Raw genomic sequence first — 21,484 nt, forward strand, 5'->3', positions numbered from 1 at the left:
GTATGTAGCGCAGTGCTAGAATGGAGGAGCCGCTGGGAGACAGCGGCAGTGCGAGAGCACCTCTAACCTGGGCTGTTCAGACAAAGATTCCCCGTACTTGACCATGAGAGTGTATCTAAACCCTCTCGTGGTGCGTCGACATGCCCCTCTCGGGCGAAGTATCAAGGTCCTTGTCACCAACCTTCTCAGACGCAACAGCGCCAGTAGCACCAACAACACTGTGACGACGCTCCCAGTAAGAGTCGTCACGCTCGTTACGGCTGATGTATCCAGCTGGGACCCACTTCTTACTGGTCCTAGCCGACAGACTTGTGTCCGAGTACATGATGTCAACGTTCTCCAGAGACAATGATTTGGTCTCGAATACGAAGAAGTAAACGATACCCGCCGCAACAAAGTTGCATGCGAAGAAGACGAAACCGAAGGCGTAGCCGATACCATCGTCGGCGTACGGTGTAAGGAAACCGATCAAGAAGTTGCCTAGCATGGAGCGTTAGTGGATATATTTGCTTTGTTGAGGATGTATAGCTTACCGAGCCAGTTGAACGCAGTAGCCAAAGAGGCTTGCTTTGCACGAGTGCGGAGCGGGAACGTCTCTCCGATGATAACCCAAATAAAAGGTCCCCAGGTAGAGGCGAAACTTGCGATGAACATGCAGGCAGCGACAATCATGACAATACCGGCGGCTGGGTTGTCCTGTGGCGGGAGCACGACACCGATGATGGCGAAAATCAGCAGCCAGACAGCTTGCCAGAGACCACCGACGACGAGAGGCACACGACGTCCAACTCGCTCAATGAGCCATAATCCGGGAATGGTCATGGCTACATTGACAGCGCCAAGAATGAGCTGGACCTGGAGAGGATCATCAATACCTGCGGATTGGAAGATGGTCGCTCCGTAGTAGAAGAAGTAGTTGACACCGGTCCACTGCTGGAAGAATTGGAGAGCACATCCGAGGAAGGTGCGGTACGCAAGAAGCGGAATGCCGGATGGCTGACCGGTGAAGCATTCTACCCAGGTACCTTGTCCAGCACTCTGTTGCTCGTTGATGGAATCCTCCATCTCCTTGAAATCAGAGTTGACTAGCTCGTGGTTGGGGTCATGGACAAGACCTCGGAGACGGGCCATTTGCATACGTGCCTCTTCCCATCGTCCTTTGCCCGCCAACCATCTTGGAGACTCCGGTGTGAAAAGTACACCGAGACCAAGAGGGATGGAAAAGCCGATTCCCAAGCCGATGACGATCCTCCAGGAAGCGTCGCTGTCTTGGCCTGGGTTGTCGCGGACTCCGTAGTTGATAATGTTGGAGATGAGAATTCCAACAGTGATCATGAGTTGGTAAGATGCGACGACGGCACCACGAATCTCTCGAGGGCATACTTCAGACTGGTACATTGGTACACCGATAGACAGGATACCGACACCAAGACCAGCGACAATACGACCTACTGTCATGTGTACCCATGTGTTCATCGCAGTGACCTGAATGATGTTGCCGATAATGAAAATGCACACACCAACAGTCAGGTTGCGTCGACGACCGAACCAATCAGCAGTGTAGGCACCAGCGAGGGCGCCGATGAGGGTACCGATGGACATGAGGGAAACGAGCAAGGACTGAATCGTGGGGTCGAATGCCTTCTGGCCATTGCCTTGGTCCTGTCCGAATCGCTGGATGAAGTCCTTGAAGATGAGCATACCAGAAATTTGACCCTATCTCAAATAAGTCGTTGGACGATTGAAAACAGACACATGGTACGTACTGTGTCATAACCGAACAGGAAACCACCTATCGAAGTGATCACTCCGAGGATGATGGCTTCGATGCCGCACTCGGCGCCGCGTATCTTGACAGCACTGTGCATATTAGCATGATTGTATGCACACTCCAACCGGACCAAAACCTACACTTTGCCCAAACCCATGATTGTAAGATGACTTGACCTGGGGAAAATTGATGTTCAAGGCAAGATGGGGTTATTCGCCTGGTACATGCCCATTCTTAAGTATCGATGCCAATTCCAATCCCATGTCCCGTTATGCGGTAATGCCCAGCAGCGCGCCGAGCTTTCGACTCCGGGGCTGCTACGTCATACGCGCCACGCCGTCACGCGAAATTGTGCGCGAGCGGCCTTGCCAACTTGGCCTATTTTGCTCCACAGCCAAACAGAAGTCATCTGGGGGTCTGAAACTGCAGTAGCGGGCTTGTCAATGCGACGCAGCCGCTGGGGGACAAGGGGCGTGTATGTGGGGAAGCTGTCCACGATTCGATAGCCAAGCCAAATGCGTCCGATGTCCCGGTAAGTCCCCCAAAGAGACACATGGCCTTGAGTACACATGGATCGGATCGTGTTCTTGCATGCTCATCTGACAGTCGGTGTTGTACATGGCGTTCTGCTAAGTCTCCAACATGCGATGTGAACGCCTCTGACACGCACCCCGCATCCAGATGCATAGCCACACAACGACGAGCTTCAAAACCGTTGTGCCGCACAGCCGATCCCCAGGAACATACTGACAGTCGCGTGACTTGTGGGTGTCGACTCAACGACGCGTATTCATCGGCCGGGCCCATGTCGGTGAAGATACTTCACCTCAAGGTGCGACACTCTCTAGGCAGTGGGGAAGACGGAGATGTGTACGACCCCATCCAGGTCTGTGCAGTTCTCAACACCTGTCTCTCTCCGATCATCTCTCCGGTTTTTCAAACAAATGCCGCGTGAACCGGCATAAGCTTTGTCGCAGCGCTTGTTTTGATTCGCAATCTCCGATCGCTTGCAATCTTCCTCCGGTCAACTATACCGAGGGACCCGTTTTGGATGCAACGCAAGCCAGGTTGCGGCGACAGATTGGTTCGGATTGGTGCAGGAGGCCCACATGAGGCTCAAGGAAGCCACTAAGAACATTCCATCCACTTGGCATGTCCGACCCGCAGCGGACAAGAAAGTGAGGCCGTAATCTCGGCAGTTCCCACATCGCGGAGTGGGCGTGAAAACTTTGAGGGGAGCTTGCGTGCGGTGAGGAGAAGAAGGGGTTGCGGAGGCTGCGGAGACTGGAGAAAACTCCTCACTAAGTGGTAGGCACCGGGGAGAAAAGCTGGAGACGAAAGCTGCGGATGGAACAACGAAAGCAACATTGAAGCAACTTCTCGCACGACAGCGACCTCATGCTGGGTTTATACCTGACACAGTCCAACATCAAATTGCTGCAGAGCTGACTCGCAGTTTTCCGCTCTATGCAGTCTAGCGCACACGAGAGGATGCCGGATTCTCGTACGAAAGGGAGCGTAGGCTGCATCGAGAACGCGGCGAGACCATACAGCTTCGTTAACTCTTCAAATTCCTTACTGCGTCAATGTCTGTGTGCGTGAGAGACAATCATGCCAACTGCGAGACGCGACGCGATCCGCCAAGTCACGTGCGACCGTTTCTTGGTCCGCCTCTCGGGCTGGGCGCCATCAGTGGCGCCAGGGCTCGGTCGTGATGTCATCATATTGCGACACTGGAAAGCGAATTCAACATACTGAACTTGGGAATCTCGACCACACATTCTGCAAAGACATTCCTGAGAGTACTAATCCCAAACTACCTAGCACGATTCGTAAACACAAAGCAAGATGGTCAAGGACGCTGAAACTGTGATTGAGTGAGTAGGTTGTGTGGATTGAGGCGAGGCCAAGTGCTTACGGCCGCCCCAAGGGAATTCAACGAGCTTGTCAACATGTCAGCAGATGAGCTACAAGACTGGCTCGGCAGCGAAGAGTCCGAAGGAGCCGGCTGGTAAGCTCTGCCTCCAATGCCATGCTGACATTGCGAGTTCCATGGCACACACAGCCTCTAAGACGCCTACAGGTCCAAGGACAACGGCTCCGGCGAAACAATCGGTCATGATTCAGGCCGCAAAATTGTTGCCATCTTGCAGAAGAACCCGAAGAAAGATCCTAGTAAATACGAACATGAAGACATCGATCATATGCGCAAGGTAGTGGCGTACTGCAAAAGGCATCTTGCACAAGAAGAGAAGGCGAAGAAAGACACAGACAGTAAGAGTTATAAAAGTTTGAAGAACTGGGGTCACGATGCGCAGAAGGCTTGAGCACACGTGTAAATGAAGACGGTGTTGGACAGATTGGTGAAGATTCGAATGGAAGACACCAAGAACCATATATCGAGGCTGTGCCGCATGCTCGCCACCATGATCCCAAGAGTACATTTCACTGCACTACCCCACAGAGAGCGAAAAGCACCGAATTCAAAAACGTCTAGGTCAAAAGCGGGGTAAATTGGAAGCAACGTTCAGGGATTATCTAGGTAGAAGTAGTGCGTAGGACTAGTGGCTTGGTCTTCACGACAGTCGACATCTTGCGGCTAGCAAATTACTTTCTCTATTGAAAGTTAATTCCGCGTTCTCGATAATACGATCAGTGAAGCTTACCTGTTCACAACCACCACACGCTGACTGCTCCATTTCCTCCGTCTTTGTCCGCTCAGGTGGGTTTCTGCGCCTGAAGCACTCTCCTACATGGTGGCCTTCTTCACACGCAACAACCCACTGGCCCATGCCCATGTCCTTGGGTGCGAGCCTGACACCTCTTCCACCACCACCCACGATCAGGTTACCAGGGCGGTAGGTTGGGTCCGCGCGCATACGCTTAATTACGCTGTTATGGATGATGGCATTGGCGGGAATGTCACGGGTCTCGCCTTTAGGCAAAGGCCATCTGATTGCCTTCCAGGTTCCGTCTTCCTGTAGATCCATACGTCGGAAGGGCAGGTACTCCATTATGTTCCACGAAACGACGCCCATACGGTTGGCGCCATTGTTGAACTGGAGAACGTCATGGATACGGCCTTTGGTTGCGGCGCTGTGGAGGTGTTTATAGAAGTGTGTATTCGGGTGCTCACGGTGGTGAGAAAGGATGTTGTCATCGTCGGTGTACTGTGTTGTATCCACGAACGGCGCATCCGAGTTCATGCGTGGGAGGACCGGTGAGGACGATGCAGGATCGATTGCAATCATCGGTATGTTGTTTTGGGCTTGCGGAGCGGTGGTTGTGGGCACCTCATGACAGCAGCTCAGAGCCTCCAACTTGTCTTCGTCGAAGTCGAGACCAGCTTTTTGAGCTTCGCGCACCATCCACACCAGCGCTACATGACTCAAGGCTGCATCATCGTCACCGAGTGGCCATCCTCCGCCAATGTCCTACGCATTGTTAGTTTCAAAGCTCTTTCCCAGGTGTAGACACACTGACCGCATGACATCCTGGAAACCAGACTTCCTGAATGTCTTGTTCGCCATCTTCGTCTTGAGAGTTGAAAGTTCCTGCTACGTCGTGCGATCGCATCGAAGGAGTAGCAGAGCCGTGAACACCGTCCAATTGCGAGCAGTCGGCGCTACGGCTGCGCACGCCTGAAGTCTCGTGTGGATCTCTAAATCGTTCTGGTGGTGCCAACGTATCCTGTCGACCTCTATGTAGTTGCTCCTGGTGGTCTTTCTCATCGTATTCATGATCGACATGATCCCCGTGCATCATATCTTTCATGTGATGGAGATGCTTGTGATGACGGTGTTTGTATAGCGTTGACCTGTCTGGCTTCTCCTGGGAGACGAGGTCTTGTCTGAACTTTGCGCGCCGTTCATCGATAGAGACTGCATGACGTATGACGTTCGCGCTACTTCTTGCGGTATACGGGAACCTGCTGCGTTGCATCCATGCGTTCTCGAAAGCAGGCACGCTGTTGACTGTATCAAAAAGACCGAGAAAGCGTATAGGTTTGACAGGGCGACTGAATGTTTCCCTGAATGCGCACATGAATTCGAGGAGCTTCAACTTCTCCGACTTCTCGCCAGACTTGCGGCCTTTGCTGCTTTTTTCTTCAGGCAATCGACATTGCCACTTCTGAAATGTCCTGAAAAGAAAATATTAGTGGAGGCCTACAACCGCTTTATGCTGTACTCACTTCCATGCAAACTGGCACATCTCTTCATTTCCAGCCTGTTGAATATTAGTACGTCTTCGTACATGGTGGTCAAGCGCTTACAGAGAGAAGGCCAACGTGATCGAGCATCTCCGCAAGGAACCGAGCCGTGTAGGCACCTCGTGAAAATCCAAAGAAAAATATGTCGTCGCCAGGCGTATAATACCGCATCAGGAACTGTGCAAAGCGTGTCAGTCATGTGCGCCATGTTTGTTCCTTCAAGCGAGCAACTGGGGCAGCTGATTTGCTTCAGAACGTTAACGACTTACCTTGTATCCTGCCATGACGTGCTGATCGAACGAAGTCCCTATAATACATCAGGTCTTATGCATGGTAGCCAAGCCCGATCGAACAAACCTATCGCGCTATCTTTCGCCTTTGCATACCACGACTGAAACCTCTCCCATCGACCTGTTCGGGTCATAGATCCATTCGCTTTCGTAACATAGGTGCCGATTCCGGGCTGGTAGTAATGAAACTGATCATCGCCATTGCGATCCAGCATGCGGTAAATCTTAAGGATGTTGCTATCCGAATCCGTGCCCGAGAACTTGTTACCCGTACCATCAAAGCACAGGACGAATTTCTTGGTCACATGATTTGTGCGTCGCGATACCGCTCCGTAATCCATGGGATTGTTGTTAGGTGTTTGTGTGGGAAGCTGGGGTGAAACGCTCGGGAGACGTGACTGCTCTGGGTTTCCACGCGCCATATTGACAACCTGAGATTCAAGCAGGAAGACAGATTCAAAAGGGAAGCAACTTCGTACTCAGAGCGAAGCAGTCGCGAAGCATCAGGTAGCCAAGTGATTTCTATGATCGCGGGGGTTGGATGCAGTAGGCTGACACAATTGACGCATGCCCCCCTCCGGCCTGTCCCAAAGCTCCCGAACGTATCAAGTCATGTTAAGATATTGATCGGCATTGCTAATATAGCTTGCAAACACACTCGCCTATCGACAGGGCGATATCGCGTGTGGTGGGCTCGGAGTCGTCCCGCCGCTAATCAGGTGTGCGGTCCGCCGTACAGAAACTGTTGATCCTGGAATGGCAGATATGAACTAGCTGCCATGCACTTTTCTAAGCCCCCACTCCAAATATCAATGTGGATGATGCGGAGGTAACACATGTGTCGCAGCGTTGCATGACAGGAGACACGACAGGTGCACTGCATACTGCCCCGTCTTCTACCGCAGTTAGTCCGAGAAAAGGAACGTGGACGAACCCCTCACCGCAATTGAACCAATGCCGTCTTTCGACCACCATCCTGGCTAGAGGTGACCGGTTCACGCAATGATACGCGTTCCAACTGAGAAGCCCCGCTAACTAACCTTGGAATGCTGAGTACGGTGCCGGTCATCACAATGGTGTCTACTCCTATTGGCTTCAGGGACATGCTCATTCAACACAACTGTGCTGATCAGGGAATAGTTGCTGGTGTAGGTCTGCTCGCCGACATGTGAGCTGGAAAAGCACGTCGCGTCGTTTGGAGGTGGTTAGCGCTGCCCTGCTAGCGATCGTCAGTGGAGCCGGGGCCCGTGCACACCCGTCCCGATTCCCGTCCTCTCGACTATCGATCGCGCCTCCCACTCGTCGCAACCACAACCCACTTCTTAGATGAACCGGACAGTCAACCCTGCGGCCTCTGGACAGTCCCTAGGCCGCGGACTGCGGATCCTAGTACTTAGGTTGATGCCGCGTCCTACTCGGAGATTTGCAAGCTCGTGCTCCAGTTGTTGACCGCCACCGCATCAGCTGAAACTCCCTTTCGTTTGTTTGCTCGCTAGCAGATGAATGCGAGGCCATCTGGCGGGAAAAATAATCGGTCAATCCCGGGCCCACAGTCGCTAGGGGTTTCTTCGACTGCTCGGCCGAGGACTGCTCGATCGGGACGCTGATGGGGATGCCGATCGCTTGGAAGTTCATCTGTGGCTTTTGTCTACGTCTCTGTTTGGAATGGTCGCAAAATCAGGTCGGCGTTTCCATCCATCACGTCGTCGACCGATACCTGCGCAAAATAGTTTCTCCAGCCTCGCATCGGTTCACCAAGGTCATCCTACCATGGGTCTCCAGATAACTACTGGGTGCTGAAGCCTGAAACGCGGCAAGTGTACCCGTGCAGTATACACCTTTCTTTTGGATACGCTTCTTGTTGTTACCGAAACCATCCATGAATCAACGCAGGTGGGCCTCGCTAGTTCATTCCCCAATGTGGCCAATGGTGCTGCTACTCTGTGGGCCCTATCGACGCCGCTCACAGATCGTCTCTTGGACTTACTCAACACCCCTCTGTCTGTTCCCAGTGAAGGTAGTGCAACAATGGTCTTATGCTGCCCGCCATGCAGTAGCTCACAACCAATCAACACCCACACAATCGCCGCTATCAAAGCTTTGGCGACATCAAGATCAAGGCGCTGCCCCAGTACATGCATGGGTTCACCCGCCCTCTTTGGAAGCCGCAGGACACTGTTCGCCGAGTGCATATGCTGATCAACACACCGACGCTGCTAGCGATCGTCGCCATGGCACTGGCTCGTCTCTGCCTATGATGGCCAAGCTCTCGCGTGGGGAGCATTGCGCCCTCCAAGATCAATAGCAAGCTGCATTGAACTTACTTTCTGAAGTTCCTGCCGTCCCGAGATTCATATTCTGCTCTTTCCCGTCCTTTTCTTATGGCCATACGTACAACTATTCATCATGCCTAGTCAAATACAAGCATTGATCGGAAAGATCAGGAGGAAGCCGACACAAGCCAGCGATGGCAGAACGGCGGAAGCCGCGAGTGGGCTGAAGAACACCCAGAAGACTGGCATCGTCAGCGACATTAAAGGTCTCGGTGTCAAGGATGCCAAATTCGCTCTCGAGGCTATTACAACACTGGCATCTGGTGAGCCTATGGACGATAAAGAACTTCTCCTCGAGAAGGGAGTCCAGATGCTACAGGGATTGCCTCTGAACAGCGGCCTCAGCGCAAAAATCTCAGACGGTTTTATTAGCATGCTCTGGAATGACTTGCCCCACCCAACGCCTACACACGCTGGGCCTTCAGCAAGATACCGGAAGCACGATGGCTCGGGAAACAATCCTCACAACCCTGAAATGGGCAAGGCAGGATCCCCATATGCACGTAACGTGCCTCCCAGCAAACCGAAAGGTAATTAACCCCTTCGTGCGCCAGACTTGCAAACTGATACTGACTGCTTCTTGTAGGACCAAACCTACCCGACGTTGAAGACGTATATGAGGCGCTTCTGAAACGCAATGGACCGTTCCGTGAGCATCCTTCTGGCCTCAATCGCCTATTTTTCTCCTTTGCAACTATCGTCATTCACGAATGTTTCCAAACCTCTAGGACGGACCCTTGGATTAACGAGACTTCGAGCTATGTTGACCTCAGTACCTTGTACGGCAACACAGAGAAGGAGCAGAAGCGTGTGCGAACATACAAGAACGGCCTGATATATCCAGACTCTATCGCTTCAGAGCGCATTATGATGATGCCTCCGGGTGTGGTCGCTGTGCTTTTGATGTTCTCGAGGAACCACAACCACGTCGCGGAGTCATTACTGTCAGTGAACGAGGATGGCAAATACAAACCCTGGGACAACTTAGACGAGGCGGGGAGAAAATGGTAAGTTTCCCACATCCATCGCACCCTAAACGAGTCTAACGCGATGTATAGGCAAGACGAGGACATCTTCCAGATCACCCGCAACATCAACGTTGGCTTTTTTGCTTCGGTCGTGCTGAAGGACTACGTCGCTGCCATCTTGAACACTCCACGAGCCAACTCAGAATGGTCTCTCGATCTTGGCAAAGAGATCAAGCAAGGCGGTACGCGTGTTGAGCGCGGAACCGGCAGTCACGTCTCGGTTGAGTTCGCTGTTCTCTACCACTGGCATGCAGCTCTCAGCGCTGCCGACGACAAATGGATGGAAGATATCATCCGTTCTGTCTTTCCTGATATCCGTCACATCGACGACATAACAATCGAGATGTTCCACAAGGTTATGAAGGTCTACGGCCATGACTTGATGAGCAAGAAGCCCTGGGAATGGACTTTCGGAGGTCTTAAGCGAGGACCTGACGGCAGATTCAACGACGCCCAACTTTCCGAGCTCATCAAGGACTGCATCGAAGAGCCTGCTCACGCTTTTGGCGCTCATGGTACACCAGCCAGTCTCAAGGTCGTTGATATCATGGGTCAGTTACAAGCTCGTGAGATGTTCAATGTCTGCACGCTCAACGAATTTCGTCGGTATCTTAATCTCAAGCCGTACGAGACATTTGAGGATTGGTGCTCTGACAAAGAAACTGCGCGGGCGGCCGAGCTTTTGTATGGCCACATGGAGAACATGGAGCTCTACCCAGGGTTGATGGCCGAGTGCACGAAGCCTGCCATGCCCGGAAGTGGTGTCTGTCCTGGTCAAACAACTGGTCGTGGTATCTTGGACGATGCTGTCGCGTTAGTCCGTGGTGACCGCTTCCTGAGCTATGACTTCAACAGCAACACTCTTACACAGTGGGGTGCGGCTTTGCTGTCAGAGACCACACCAGGAGCATATGGCGGCGTACTCCCCAAGCTGCTCTTCCAGGGTCTCCCAGGTGGATTCAAAGGAACCTCCAGCTACGCGCTGCTGCCCTTCTATACGCCTAAAGCAGCCAAAGAGATTCTCACAGGCAACAAGGTGGTTGACCAGTATGACCTTAGGCGCCCTCCGAGCGACTACGACATCATCAGTGTACAGACACAAGAAGGTTGCAAGAAGGTGTTCGAGGACCGTGAGAGCTTTGTTGTCATGTACCAGGCAGCCATTCGCAACTGTACTGCCGGACATGACTTCATGATTGGATGGGACGAGCAGAAGAAGCACGACGAGCGGTCCAACATCCTGCACAAGGTTTTCTTCGAGGAGGGTTTCGAGAAGAACATCAATGAGTTCTTCACGACCAACGTACGGAGGCTCATCAAGCAGAACTCGCTCAAGGGCGCCAAGGGCAGAATGAGCATCGATATTGTCCGTGATGTTACCAACATCACGCCGATCCTCTGGCTTGCAGAACGTTTTGCACTTCCGCTGAAGACAAAGGAACACCCTAAAGGGTTGCTCTCTATCCACGAAGCATTCCTCGCGTATCTTGTCCTATGTAAGTTGTAACACGAGCCATTTCCCATTACGGACAGCATGCTAACCAGCTCCCAGTCATGTACCAGTCCTTCAACATAATGCCACACAACGAGTGGAAACTGCGAGCCGGCGCCATGCAAGCCGCAGCACCACTTCGCTCCATCTTCGAAGCACACCTCAAGACACAAACAGGGCGTTTCGAAGGCGTCGTAGATTGGATGGCCAAGGGCTCCGCCTTTGAAGTAGGCAAACACGCCGACCGCATTTACCATGCCCTTGCCGACACCAAGCTACCCATTGGCGACATGGTCGGCGACTGTATCGGCATGGGAGCACCCGTGGCTGGCAACCTGACCCAGCAAGCCAGTCTGCTAATCGATCTGTTCCTCTCACCCGGGTACGAAAAGTACAAGGCGCGAATCGTCGAACTATCGCACATGGACCCCGCAGCCTCTGACCGCGAACTCCAAGGTTTCGTTTACGAAGGCATGCGCCATGTAGGCGTGGTCCCCGGTCTCCCTCGTGTCGCAACCCGAGACATTGTCGTCAACGACGGCGTGCGCGGCCCCGTGTCCATCACAAAGGGCCACACGATCCTCGTTGCCACATCCAAAGCAGCCATGGACCCCGTTGCGTTCCCCAACCCGGAGATCCTAGACCCGCACCGCTCGTTCAAGGAATACACGCTCCTGGGCCACGGTCTCCATTTCTGCTTCGGCGCGCGCCTCGTCGGCCCCTCGCTCGCCGCCACGCTCCGCGAAGTCTTCAAGCTACCAAACGTGCGTCGCGCGCCCGGCAAACAGGGCCGCTTCACTATCACCGAGCACAAACTCGCGGGCATCACGATGCGTCACTATCTCGATTCTAATTCAAAGGAGAGTCCTATCCCGACGAGTCTGCGTCTGCACTACGATAGTGAGGATGCGGTTGCGAATGGACTGAATGGTCATGCGGCTGGCGGGCTTACGAATGGACATACGAATGGGTTGACGAACGGGCATGTGAACTATGCCTCGAATGGGCATGGAAACGCTGGTGGGGATAATGAGTACGGGAATGCTTATACGATTGCGCCTTAGAGAGGTCTAGGGCCGGATGCGCGTCCGTCGGTGTCGCTGTCTTCGAGCTCGAGCGATCTGCGAAGCCGACGGGCTGGGATGTTTCGTTGTAGGGGTGCGAGGGAGTAGGTGACTGAGAGGTCGAAGAGACAAGGCTGTATATGGAGTCAAGGGGGAGAGGGAGTTCACTCGTTAAATTGTTCATTGATCTTCATCAAGGTGATACCACTGACCGCTTAGTTTAATTATCGTTTTGGCGTAGTTTAATGGATTTATTATATCTTGATCGAGTTGCACGTTCAGTCTTGCGTGGTATACATAATGATCTGGGAGACAGCTGTGGTCCAAGGCAAGCATACTAGCGAGACCATGTGTCGTCCTCTTCACTATCTATCCTCGCCTTGACGGTATCTTGCCACCAGATAACACGGCATGAGACACTGCAATCAACACATTCATCACGATGTGTTGAGCGGTAACCAAGTTCAATTTCACTAGCCCAGTACTCTTCGATTGGGTTGTATAAAATATAATACTACAACCACAAGTCGAACTATGAGATACAACAGTTCATTCTTTTGCCCTTTCCCCATGAAAAGAGCCCCGGAAACAATACCCCAAATGAACAAAACACACCGAGCATACCCTTCTACAATCCTGGTAAACAGTGCTCAGATCGTCCATCCCTCTCCCACAAAACGCCATGCTTCCCAAACCCCAACATACAAATACACAAAACCTCCTCGTCTTGCGAAGAGACTAGCAATAAGAAGAAGAAAAAACAAGAACCCTAGACTTGAGAAGCCTAAATCACCCACAACCATCCTCTAAGCCATCCTAGACAAAGGCGCAAGAGCACCAGACTCCCACCTCCTCTCCCCCTCCATATCCACATCATCGTCACTATCCTCCGCACTCTCATCCTCCAACACCTCCCTCCTCTCCATGTCATCCACATCCATCAAATCGCCATTCTCATCCTCGTCCTCGTCGTCCTCATCCTCGCTGCCCATAACCGGTCTTCCCTCACCAACGTCCGGCAGCCCACTGCTCCTCTCCCCCTTGACCCTCCGTCTCGCCCCACTCTTCCCGCCGCCTTCCCAGCGATCCAGACGCCGCAGCGCTCTACTCAGCATCTTAGCGCGATAATAAGATTCCTCGCCGTGGTCATTGACTTCGCCGCCAAAATCCAGGGGGACGAGACCAGAAGGCATGGGCGGCGGCGTCTTGGTACCGAGTTCGTAGTCTGGGAGTTGAGCGTATTGCGCATGTGATTCTTCGTCTGTGTCGTAGCCGTCTGCCATGCCTTTGCAGCGGATCCAGCTGCGCATAAAGGGGTTGGCTTTGCGGCGGCGTTTGGCGGCGGCGGCGTATTCGAGGCGGATTCCGCGATCGAGGATGACGTCTACGCGCCTTCGTCGGTATTGCTCGACGGCGAGTTGGTGTTGTGTGAGGGGCCGGGTTCGTTTGTGCGACGGGTCGGAGCCGTTGAGTGGGAGGTAGAAGCCGTGTGGGCCGTTGAAGGTGGGTGCGGATGTCGAGGGGGACTGGCCGTCTTGCGAGGTCGGTGCGTCGAGTTTGGTCTTGAAACTTCGTGCTGCTGGTGTTCCTCCAGCGCCTATTCCTGATGTGCGGTTGCGGGACCAGTTCCCGCGGCCGGGGCCCTTGGCTGCGGGAGACGAGGCGGGTCCGTCTTCGTTGAGGAGGGTGTTGATGCGCATGTTGGGCGTAGCCACCTTCTTCGCTGTGTTGTAGACGCTGTTGGGAGGGGATGCTGAGCGGGTTCGGTCGGTGTCTGAGGGGTAATCTCGTTCGATGATGGATCTGGCAAGCTTGCCACGTCCTCGTGCAGAGCCTGTTGGTGTTAGAGGAGTATCATGTTAGAGGTCAAGTCTATGAGCTTACCATGAGACGGCGACTGTCTGTCACGGCCGGGTGTCGAAGCACCGTCGTCGGCGGCTATTGAGAAGACGGGGTTTTGATTGAAGCCTAGAGGAGTGTCAGAAGCTGTCCGAGGTGGCGCAAGACGCATGCCAGTTGGGAGTACTGACCCTTTTTGTTGGTCCGCTTAGGGCCTGTGACGACGGGCGCCATGTCGCTCGCCAGTATAGCAGTCCTCTCCTTGCGCTTAATCTCGCCAAATGTCTTCTCCTCGACCGTATCGACATTCTCGAGCGCCTCTTGCTCGGGCGAAAGTATCTCAAAGGGCGGACACTTGATGGGGAACTCGGACGTCGTGGGGTCGTCGGCGGGCCCCATCTGGCCAGGACCAAAGGGATTCTTCTCGGCAGCTTCCTTGGTGAAGTCGCTCTCGAGATACCACCACATGAGCCACAGGAAGGCTGTGGCTCTGCTCCTGCTGCTCAGGTTGGAGCGCATGACGAGGTCGAAGAAATCGCGAGGCGGGAAAAAGTGCAGTTCGGAGATCTTGGGCGCGTACTGTGACAGGACGAAGATGAGGTTGACGGGGTTGGTGCGCGGGATGGAAGCTGCCATGATCTCCTCGATGGTGCTGGGCTGCTCTTGGTCTTCAGTCGCGCCCTTGAGGATGGACTTGAGGCGCGGCGCATCCTGCAGTTGCTTGTAGGCGTTTGGGTCTTGGTGGGCCTGGAGGGAGGGGATGGAGTGGTAGGTTCGTAGCTGGGCGCGCATCTCAGGGAAGACTGTGTACATGTTAGAGGCGCTCTCGACAAGACTCGCACAGGTGTGGCTTACAGTTGAGCGTGGTGTTCATGCGGCCGACATTGACGAGCAGACAGACCATGGCCATGTTGATGGCAGCCGGGCGCTCCGTCAGCAGCTTGTCCTTGAGGATCTTGCTGCACTTGCTGCTCTTGGCCATGGCATCGAGGTAGATGTCGGCAAACGTGTGGCCGCTGGTGCCGTCCGACTGCTTTGTGAAGACGCGCTTGTCGTCCTCGAAGACGAGCTTGAGGAAGTCGAACTGAATGTCCTTGCGCCACAGGGGAATGCCGTCGTCCTTTTTGAGATGCTTGATCTTGTTGCCGCTGTAGACGGACGACACGCTCCCGTTGGCGTTGCGGCGCGTCGTCGTCGTCGTGGCCGTGTAGTAGGGCCGGGCAGCATCGCTGTCGTTGGGAGGGCGCGAGGCATCGGGGGCATCGCCGCCCGCCTCGCTCTCGTCGGGGACGGGCGTGTTTGCTTGCGAGGCGTCGGGCTTGGAGTCGTCCATCTGGGGGTCTGCAGCGAGGATGTGGCGGAGGCTGTTGCGAGAGTCGGGCTCGTCGGCGCGCAGAGGCAGAGGCTTGTCGTCCATGACTGTGTGTGTGACGCGCTTCGGGGATTAGCTCTGGGTGCTCTGTGTCTGGTTCCACTAGTCCTGTGCTCGCGACCAGACTTGCGATCCTTGTGGCGCCAGACGTGTGCGGCTGCAATCAGCAATCGTCTGCCTCGAGCGTGCAGCGTCTCGGATAAGCAAGCTCCTCTGTCGCAAACGAGCAACATGGCTTGACGTCCAGCGCCCGAGCTCACACGCCAACTCCCCAAGATTCCCATCACGAACCCGCCGCCATCATTGCGCCCATTGCGTTCTAGACGCGTCGGCGCACTTCACAGACGCGCATGTTTGCAGACAACCTTCACGTCCAGGCAACAAGCAACATGATTTTAAATATCCTTGCCAGATTCAACTCCTATTCCATCTGTCGCTACAGAAAGACTCTACTTCCACAACTAACCAACCAACCAACCAACCGCTCAATTGGGCAATGCGAAAACCCCCCTCTAGCATGTCCGCCCTACATAGAAACAACACAAAATATGTAACATAAAAGTAACCAGGATATCTCAGCAAAGTCAGAAACCAAAAAAGACGACGCAAAAAAGCGCCATGCTAAAGCCAAAGCCAAGCTGCCGCACAAATACCACAAAGAGCGCGATGGGGTATGCAAAACTGAAAAAGAAAAAGCACATGCACACACAACTCCTCGCGAGTCGAGTGCTTGCTTTCCCCGTCCATAGAAACGCCTGGCATCGCTGGGGAATATCTCCATTACCGGACGCGCCCAAGAGAAAAAGAAAGGAAGACCCAAACCAAGTCCACAGTAAAACCAAAGATCCAGTCCGTGGTCCTCAATTAAGAATCCAAAAATTAAACACAAATCTTGGTATACACATCCCTTCGTGTATCGTCGTTCGTCGTTTGCAGGCCAAGCCCAAATCTGACGCTTGCTTCAACTTAGTCGAATGCCGTTTCTTCGCGTACCATTAGCGGGTTTTGCGAGTACATTCGTGGATCGTATCGTCCGTCTCCGCGTTGTGGCCCGTTGCCTCCACCAGAGCCTTTACGTTGGCCGCCCATGCCCATGTTCATGAGGAGCATGCCACTCTCTCGTTTTCGTTGTCGTTGTTCGCGCGCTCCGCTGGGCTGTACGGCTCCGTTCAAGCTACCGTAACCCTCTCCAGAATTGTATGGTTGATCGTACGCTGGCGCGTCGTAGCTGGGGCGCATCGGAATGAAACCTGAGTCGTACCCACTGTATTGACCTTGGGGCTGTTGTTGTTGGTTACCGTACTGCTGCTGCTGCTGCTGCTGTTGCTGCTGTTGTGGAGGTTGCGGGGGTGGATAGTTGGGAGCGCCGTTTCCTTGGTAACTTTGGGGCGGTCGATCCATACGCTGCTGGAACGTTGTCTCGTTGTACGCAGGCGTCGGGAGATCAGAGAACATCTGCCTTCTTGGAGATCGAATGGCATCGTCACCTAGGTGAGACGTATTGTTCCGGATCTCGTGGATCGGGGAGCTTGCTTCGTCAAGAGCAGCACCAAAAATGTCCGTATAATCAGTCAGGAAGAAATAGATCAACGGAGCTGGGATGTTCAAAGTCGGTGCGAACACAATGCCGACGTTTCGCACCGTCATCTTGTTTACTCCCGAGTTGTCCACAATCTCAATCAGGAACGATGCGAGGTGTCGCAATAGCTCAAAGTTGGGCCTGGGAAGCTTATGTACAAGGACGTTGAAGCTCTGAATCTTCTTGCTGCGCTCGTCCATGTCTAAATTGTGTCAGCCCACCAACTCTTCAAAATTTCAAGGCGAAATACTTACCGAGAACCTTGAGGAAATCAAGATGCAGCTCCCTAGTCAGAACAGAGGCCGGTAGTTCCCGCAAGTACAGCTTCAGTAGCGACGCGACAGCGTGAACATCGTAGTATTGCCCGTCCAGCAACTTGATATCGCCTTCGTTGTTGAATCGATCGCGCAGCCCTTTGATGACAATGTTCGACCCACTAAGCCTGAAGATACCTTCTTCGCTAATCGCCTTCTTTGCTCGGAGGTACTCCAAGCACCTGTAAACGACAGCTGGTATCGTAACATTGACTCCATCAGGCTGTGTGAACTCTACAGCTTCCATGAGTGGGATGCCAAACACGCTGCGGCCTGGGGGTAGACGATGTTCCATGGTCGGCTGCAGCGGGGTGCTGACTTGTACCGGCGCAAGGTCAGAAGAACCGCCACGACCTCTAAAGCCGAATATACTGCGTTTCTTGTCTTTGACTGCTGTGGGCCCTGACATCAGTTTGCTGCCCCAGCTCTCAGAGTCCTTGATCGGAGTCCCATTGCTGGGCCCAGAAATGGCAGGATAGTGACCTGCATTGTCTTGAAGGAAGGAAGATTCCTTGGGGGAGCCTCGTGAAGCCTTTTCCGCCATCATGTCTCGGTGGTTGGGACCGCGAACAGGAGCTTGAGCTTGAACAGCGTCATCATAGCTGAGGCCTTGCAAGCGATCTTGCTCGGCCACATCAGGACTGTCTCTCCGCTGAGGGCATGTCGAGTCTTGACTGGCCTGCTGCTTCTGTAGACGTGAAGCAGAGGGGACACGAATTTCGATCGGCGAAGTCTCATCTTGTATGTCGACGTGCTGCAGAAGCGCCTCAACCCAAGCGTCTCGCTCTTCGTCGTTTTCTGCACACAGTACATGGCGGACTAGGCTTGTCGAGTCTTTGCGCTTTGGCTCCAAGATGAGGAAGGCATGTCGATATTGGTTGTCCTCGGAGTCATCCTTTCGTTGCGGCGATTGATTTGACTGTTGTTGTGACTGCTTCCCAATTTGTGCATTCTGCAACTTGATCGTTCCCAGATGCGCACCGCCCTCACCCTCAAAATACCTGAACTCTGAGCCATCCAGAACAAAGAAACGTGCTTTCCAGCCTCCAAAGTTCTTGCCACGCTTGGTAAGGTAACCCACCTTGCGCTGTGTTCTCTGGACAGACACGGCTGGACCTGGCGTGGGCTCAGGGGCCAATCTGTCACCGGCTTGTGCGCCAATGACATCAGTGGAAAGGTATTCGCACACAATCAAGGCCGTATTTTCGTTCATGGGAGTTTCTAGAACAGTATCGAAATATTGGTTCAGCGCAACCCTCCGAGCATCAATCTTGGCAGGAGCATGACCCCCGAAAAGACCACGGTCTGGGAGCTGTCCCTGGAAATCGCACATGGATCTCAATTGAGAGTCTAGAGAGGGTAGCGTGGCGATTGTCTTCTCCACACGCCACAGCTGTTTGTTGTCGGAACGAGCATAGACGGCGAGAATGAAGACAGGGTCCTCCTCCTGTGGTTTAGGAGCTAGCATGCTCATACGTGATGGCCGAAGGCGGGATGAGAAGACCTTGACTTGGATAGAGGGTAGTGCATTGGGAGGGAGCAAGAGTCCAGGGTATTGATCAGAAACAAGTCCCCGATAGATGTGTTCTGCATCCGGGACATCGTTCAAGGTAGGGCTACTTGATGGTGATTCTGGACTAGGTTGCGCACCTGGTACTGTCAAGAGGCCTGAAGACGACTCTTTGCGAAGTTGATTAGAATGTTGGCTCTGGTGGACTGGAGGTGACTGGTAGGACTGAGGTGTGTTTGGTGGGAGGGGAACTTGTTGCTGTACTGGGCGTCCAGTTAATTGGCTGATAGCAGTTGGCGACATGGGCGGTGATGCTATCGACTGCTTAGGGTTTCTTGGTAATGGTGACCCTAGTGGCCTATCGGTAGGTCTGGGGCTGGAAGGAAGTCCTGGACTCATAAGTGGTGATGCAACACTCCGGTTGGCCATCATAGAACTATCCGAGTTTGCAGGACTGAGAAGAGCATTTAGAGAGTTGGCAGGTGGGTGACGGGGAGAGAGCGGAAGGCCCGATTGCAGCGCATTGAACTGTCGCGGCGAAAGGGGAACCGGAACTGCCTGGGGTTGATCGTCTGCTGGTGTTTCAGATGGCGTCGCTTGTTTGCTCTTGCTTTCGCTTTTCTTCTTCTTCGACTTGCTTCTAGCCTCCTCGTCTTTCGAATACATAGCTTCGCGTACCCGATCATCTTCCTCACGGGTCTTTCTCCTCCCCCGCAGCTCCACAACAGGGATCTCGTCCACTTCCAGTGTATCATCGTAGTCTGAATCAACATCGTCGCCGTGCACAGCTTGGTGGAGATGTGCGCTAGTCGTTATGGGTCTCGAGAGGTTGAGTGGAGCTGGCGGGGCTTTGCGCAGAGGTTGCGGAGTCTTTCGTGGAGGTGATTCGAAACCGTCACCACCAATGACAGGCGTGGCCTGGATCAGCGATATCTGTGGAGGCTGGAGCTGTGAATCACCTGGAACTACTGTCGCATCCGAGGTATTCTGGGGAGGTGTAGTCAATTCCGAGGCCTGTTCGGAGGGTTGGACAGCATTACTGGGCTGCAACAATGTGGCGTCGAGGCCGAGTCCTTTGTTACCAAGGCTAAGAGGCTGTACGGAATAGTCGGTGGGCGAGTTCACCGCAGACGACAGATTTGAAGCGGTCGAATGAGACGGCGAGTTTGCTAGTTGCGAGTCTGGTATGAGATGTGGTGCGGGGTGCTCTTGTGTCAAGGGCGATGTTTTGTGCTCGGCGGCTTTGGAGTCGCTGGGCTTAGCGGGCTCGCCAGCGTGCTCACTGAGGGCTGGCGACTGGCTAGTCTCGCGTTCCACGACCGAGTCGAAAGTGTCGGATTTCTGTAGTGAGCCAGGACCCGGTGGCACCTGGTCAGCATACTCCTTGAACTTCCTGCGGTAGCGGTCCTTGTCCTTCAATGCGCGTTCGAGGTCTTTCTGCAGCCCAATGATCATGGACCGCTGCTTCTCCACCAGCCGCCAGAGCTGCGCATTGTGACTGGATGTGTTCTGCTTCTCCTTCCACAAGGCCAGCATCGCAGCCTCTGGTGAGCCTGCGGCGGCCATCAGAGCGGCCATATCTGGTGGGTTGGCGGTGCTCGTGTCTTGCGATGGCCGGGTCGCATGGTTGGCAGGAGGGCGGTTCTGGGAGGCAGTCGAAGACAGCGACGATGCTACCGAGTCTATCGAGGGGTTGCGGACAGGCACCGTCGGTCTCGTCTCAGGTCTGTTCGGGCGCGATGGAGGAGGCATGGTGATGGGCGACGCTGGCGGGGAAATTGCAGCCGAGGATAGCGTGGGCGACGACAGCTGGCGGAGTTTTGCATACGCAGACGGCCTCGACGGCTGCGCGAAGTCTGGGGTGGGGGCGTTGGGTGGTGTAGGCGGGTGCGCTGGCTTGGTTGGGCGAATGGGCGAGGTATGGTGCTGCTCCTCCGCAAGCAATGCGTCAAGCTTCTCGCGCGGACTGCGCGGTTCGTCAAAGCGTGATGAGTCTTGATAGGACAGCTGCTGGTACGAGAGCTCGTGAATGCCCGCTGGATAGAGCGGACTCGGGACGGGCTTGCGACGTGCGCGGACTTGGGGTTGCTCGTCGGTGGTGGTGGCCTGCACGTTGGGCGGGCGCGTCGAGTCGTCGCGAAGGCTGCGGATGCTCTCGACGAGGGACGGCGAGGACACAGAGCGGGAAGGCGACGTCGGCTGGTACTGAGGGATGGCATGTGCCGCTGGTCTTTCCTGAAGCATATGCATGTCTGTATTCGTCGCCGCCATGTTCAAGTCTCAAACGGGCTAGCCGAGGACCGGGATATCTGGTCGACGGTATAGCAGATGGTTAGTGGGGATTAGTGTTTCGGCGACGCTCAGAGTGTCTGGTAAATCCAAAGCTGCCACGCTCAGCAGTCTCGTCAGCACCTGGGCGTCCCGCGCAGCTTGAGACAAGTCTCCGTCAGAAGGAGCAGCCGGAACAGAGGAGATTTGGGCTTGTAGGCTGGTGCACTCTCATTCGGCGCCATAACCGCCCTGGTAGGAGCCGGGCCAAATTCAAGCCTGGTTCCTGCAGCAGAAGCGAGCCATCAAGGCCTTTGTCTCCATGATCGCCTCCGTCGGCCTCGATGGCTGCATCCCCTCACGTTTGAGATGTGCCCAAGGTCATTTGCATCCTAGTCGACCACATGCCGGTGT

The 21,484-nt window shown here is 54.2% G+C and overlaps 6 protein-coding genes across 6 annotated transcripts; 2 read left to right on the forward strand and 4 right to left on the reverse strand.

The window, feature by feature from the left end:
* Positions 1-115: 115 nt before the first annotated feature.
* On the reverse strand, positions 116-1,928 carry ACET3X_008050 (uncharacterized protein; the record flags this gene model as incomplete). The annotated part of the gene is made up of 4 exons (XM_069454938.1): positions 116-480; positions 534-1,716; positions 1,767-1,860; positions 1,912-1,928. The coding sequence occupies 4 exons, from the start codon at positions 1,926-1,928 to the stop codon at positions 116-118; spliced, it is 1,659 nt and encodes a 552-aa protein (XP_069303652.1).
* Positions 1,929-3,619: 1,691 nt separating this feature from the next.
* ACET3X_008051 (uncharacterized protein) lies at positions 3,620-4,098 on the forward strand (the record flags this gene model as incomplete). The annotated part of the gene is made up of 3 exons (XM_069454949.1): positions 3,620-3,648; positions 3,702-3,782; positions 3,855-4,098. The coding sequence occupies 3 exons, from the start codon at positions 3,620-3,622 to the stop codon at positions 4,096-4,098; spliced, it is 354 nt and encodes a 117-aa protein (XP_069303653.1).
* Positions 4,099-4,378: 280 nt separating this feature from the next.
* ACET3X_008052 (uncharacterized protein) lies at positions 4,379-6,693 on the reverse strand (the record flags this gene model as incomplete). Its single annotated transcript, XM_069454960.1, has 7 exons — positions 4,379-4,387; positions 4,438-5,205; positions 5,255-5,912; positions 5,964-5,998; positions 6,045-6,158; positions 6,251-6,288; positions 6,339-6,693. 7 exons carry the CDS (start codon positions 6,691-6,693, stop codon positions 4,379-4,381), a joined length of 1,977 nt encoding a protein of 658 aa, XP_069303654.1.
* Positions 6,694-8,616: 1,923 nt separating this feature from the next.
* On the forward strand, positions 8,617-12,453 carry ACET3X_008053 (uncharacterized protein). The gene is made up of 4 exons (XM_069454971.1): positions 8,617-9,134; positions 9,191-9,611; positions 9,663-11,128; positions 11,185-12,453. The coding sequence occupies exons 1-4, from the start codon at positions 8,678-8,680 to the stop codon at positions 12,186-12,188; spliced, it is 3,348 nt and encodes a 1,115-aa protein (XP_069303655.1). The 5' UTR covers positions 8,617-8,677; the 3' UTR covers positions 12,189-12,453.
* Positions 12,454-12,640: 187 nt separating this feature from the next.
* On the reverse strand, positions 12,641-15,590 carry ACET3X_008054 (uncharacterized protein). Its single transcript, XM_069454983.1, has 4 exons — positions 14,883-15,590; positions 14,219-14,830; positions 14,073-14,156; positions 12,641-14,022 (listed from the first exon to the last, which is right to left on the reverse strand). The coding sequence occupies exons 1-4, from the start codon at positions 15,442-15,444 to the stop codon at positions 12,995-12,997; spliced, it is 2,286 nt and encodes a 761-aa protein (XP_069303656.1). The 5' UTR covers positions 15,445-15,590; the 3' UTR covers positions 12,641-12,994.
* A 216-nt stretch (positions 15,591-15,806) lies between these two features.
* ACET3X_008055 (uncharacterized protein) lies at positions 15,807-21,226 on the reverse strand. The gene is made up of 2 exons (XM_069454994.1): positions 17,233-21,226; positions 15,807-17,180 (listed from the first exon to the last, which is right to left on the reverse strand). The coding sequence occupies exons 1-2, from the start codon at positions 21,071-21,073 to the stop codon at positions 16,366-16,368; spliced, it is 4,656 nt and encodes a 1,551-aa protein (XP_069303657.1). The 5' UTR covers positions 21,074-21,226; the 3' UTR covers positions 15,807-16,365.
* Positions 21,227-21,484: the final 258 nt, after the last annotated feature.

Source organism: Alternaria dauci, chromosome 8 (genome assembly GCF_042100115.1).
Source record: "Alternaria dauci strain A2016 chromosome 8, whole genome shotgun sequence".
Lineage (NCBI taxonomy): Eukaryota > Fungi > Ascomycota > Dothideomycetes > Pleosporales > Pleosporaceae > Alternaria > Alternaria dauci.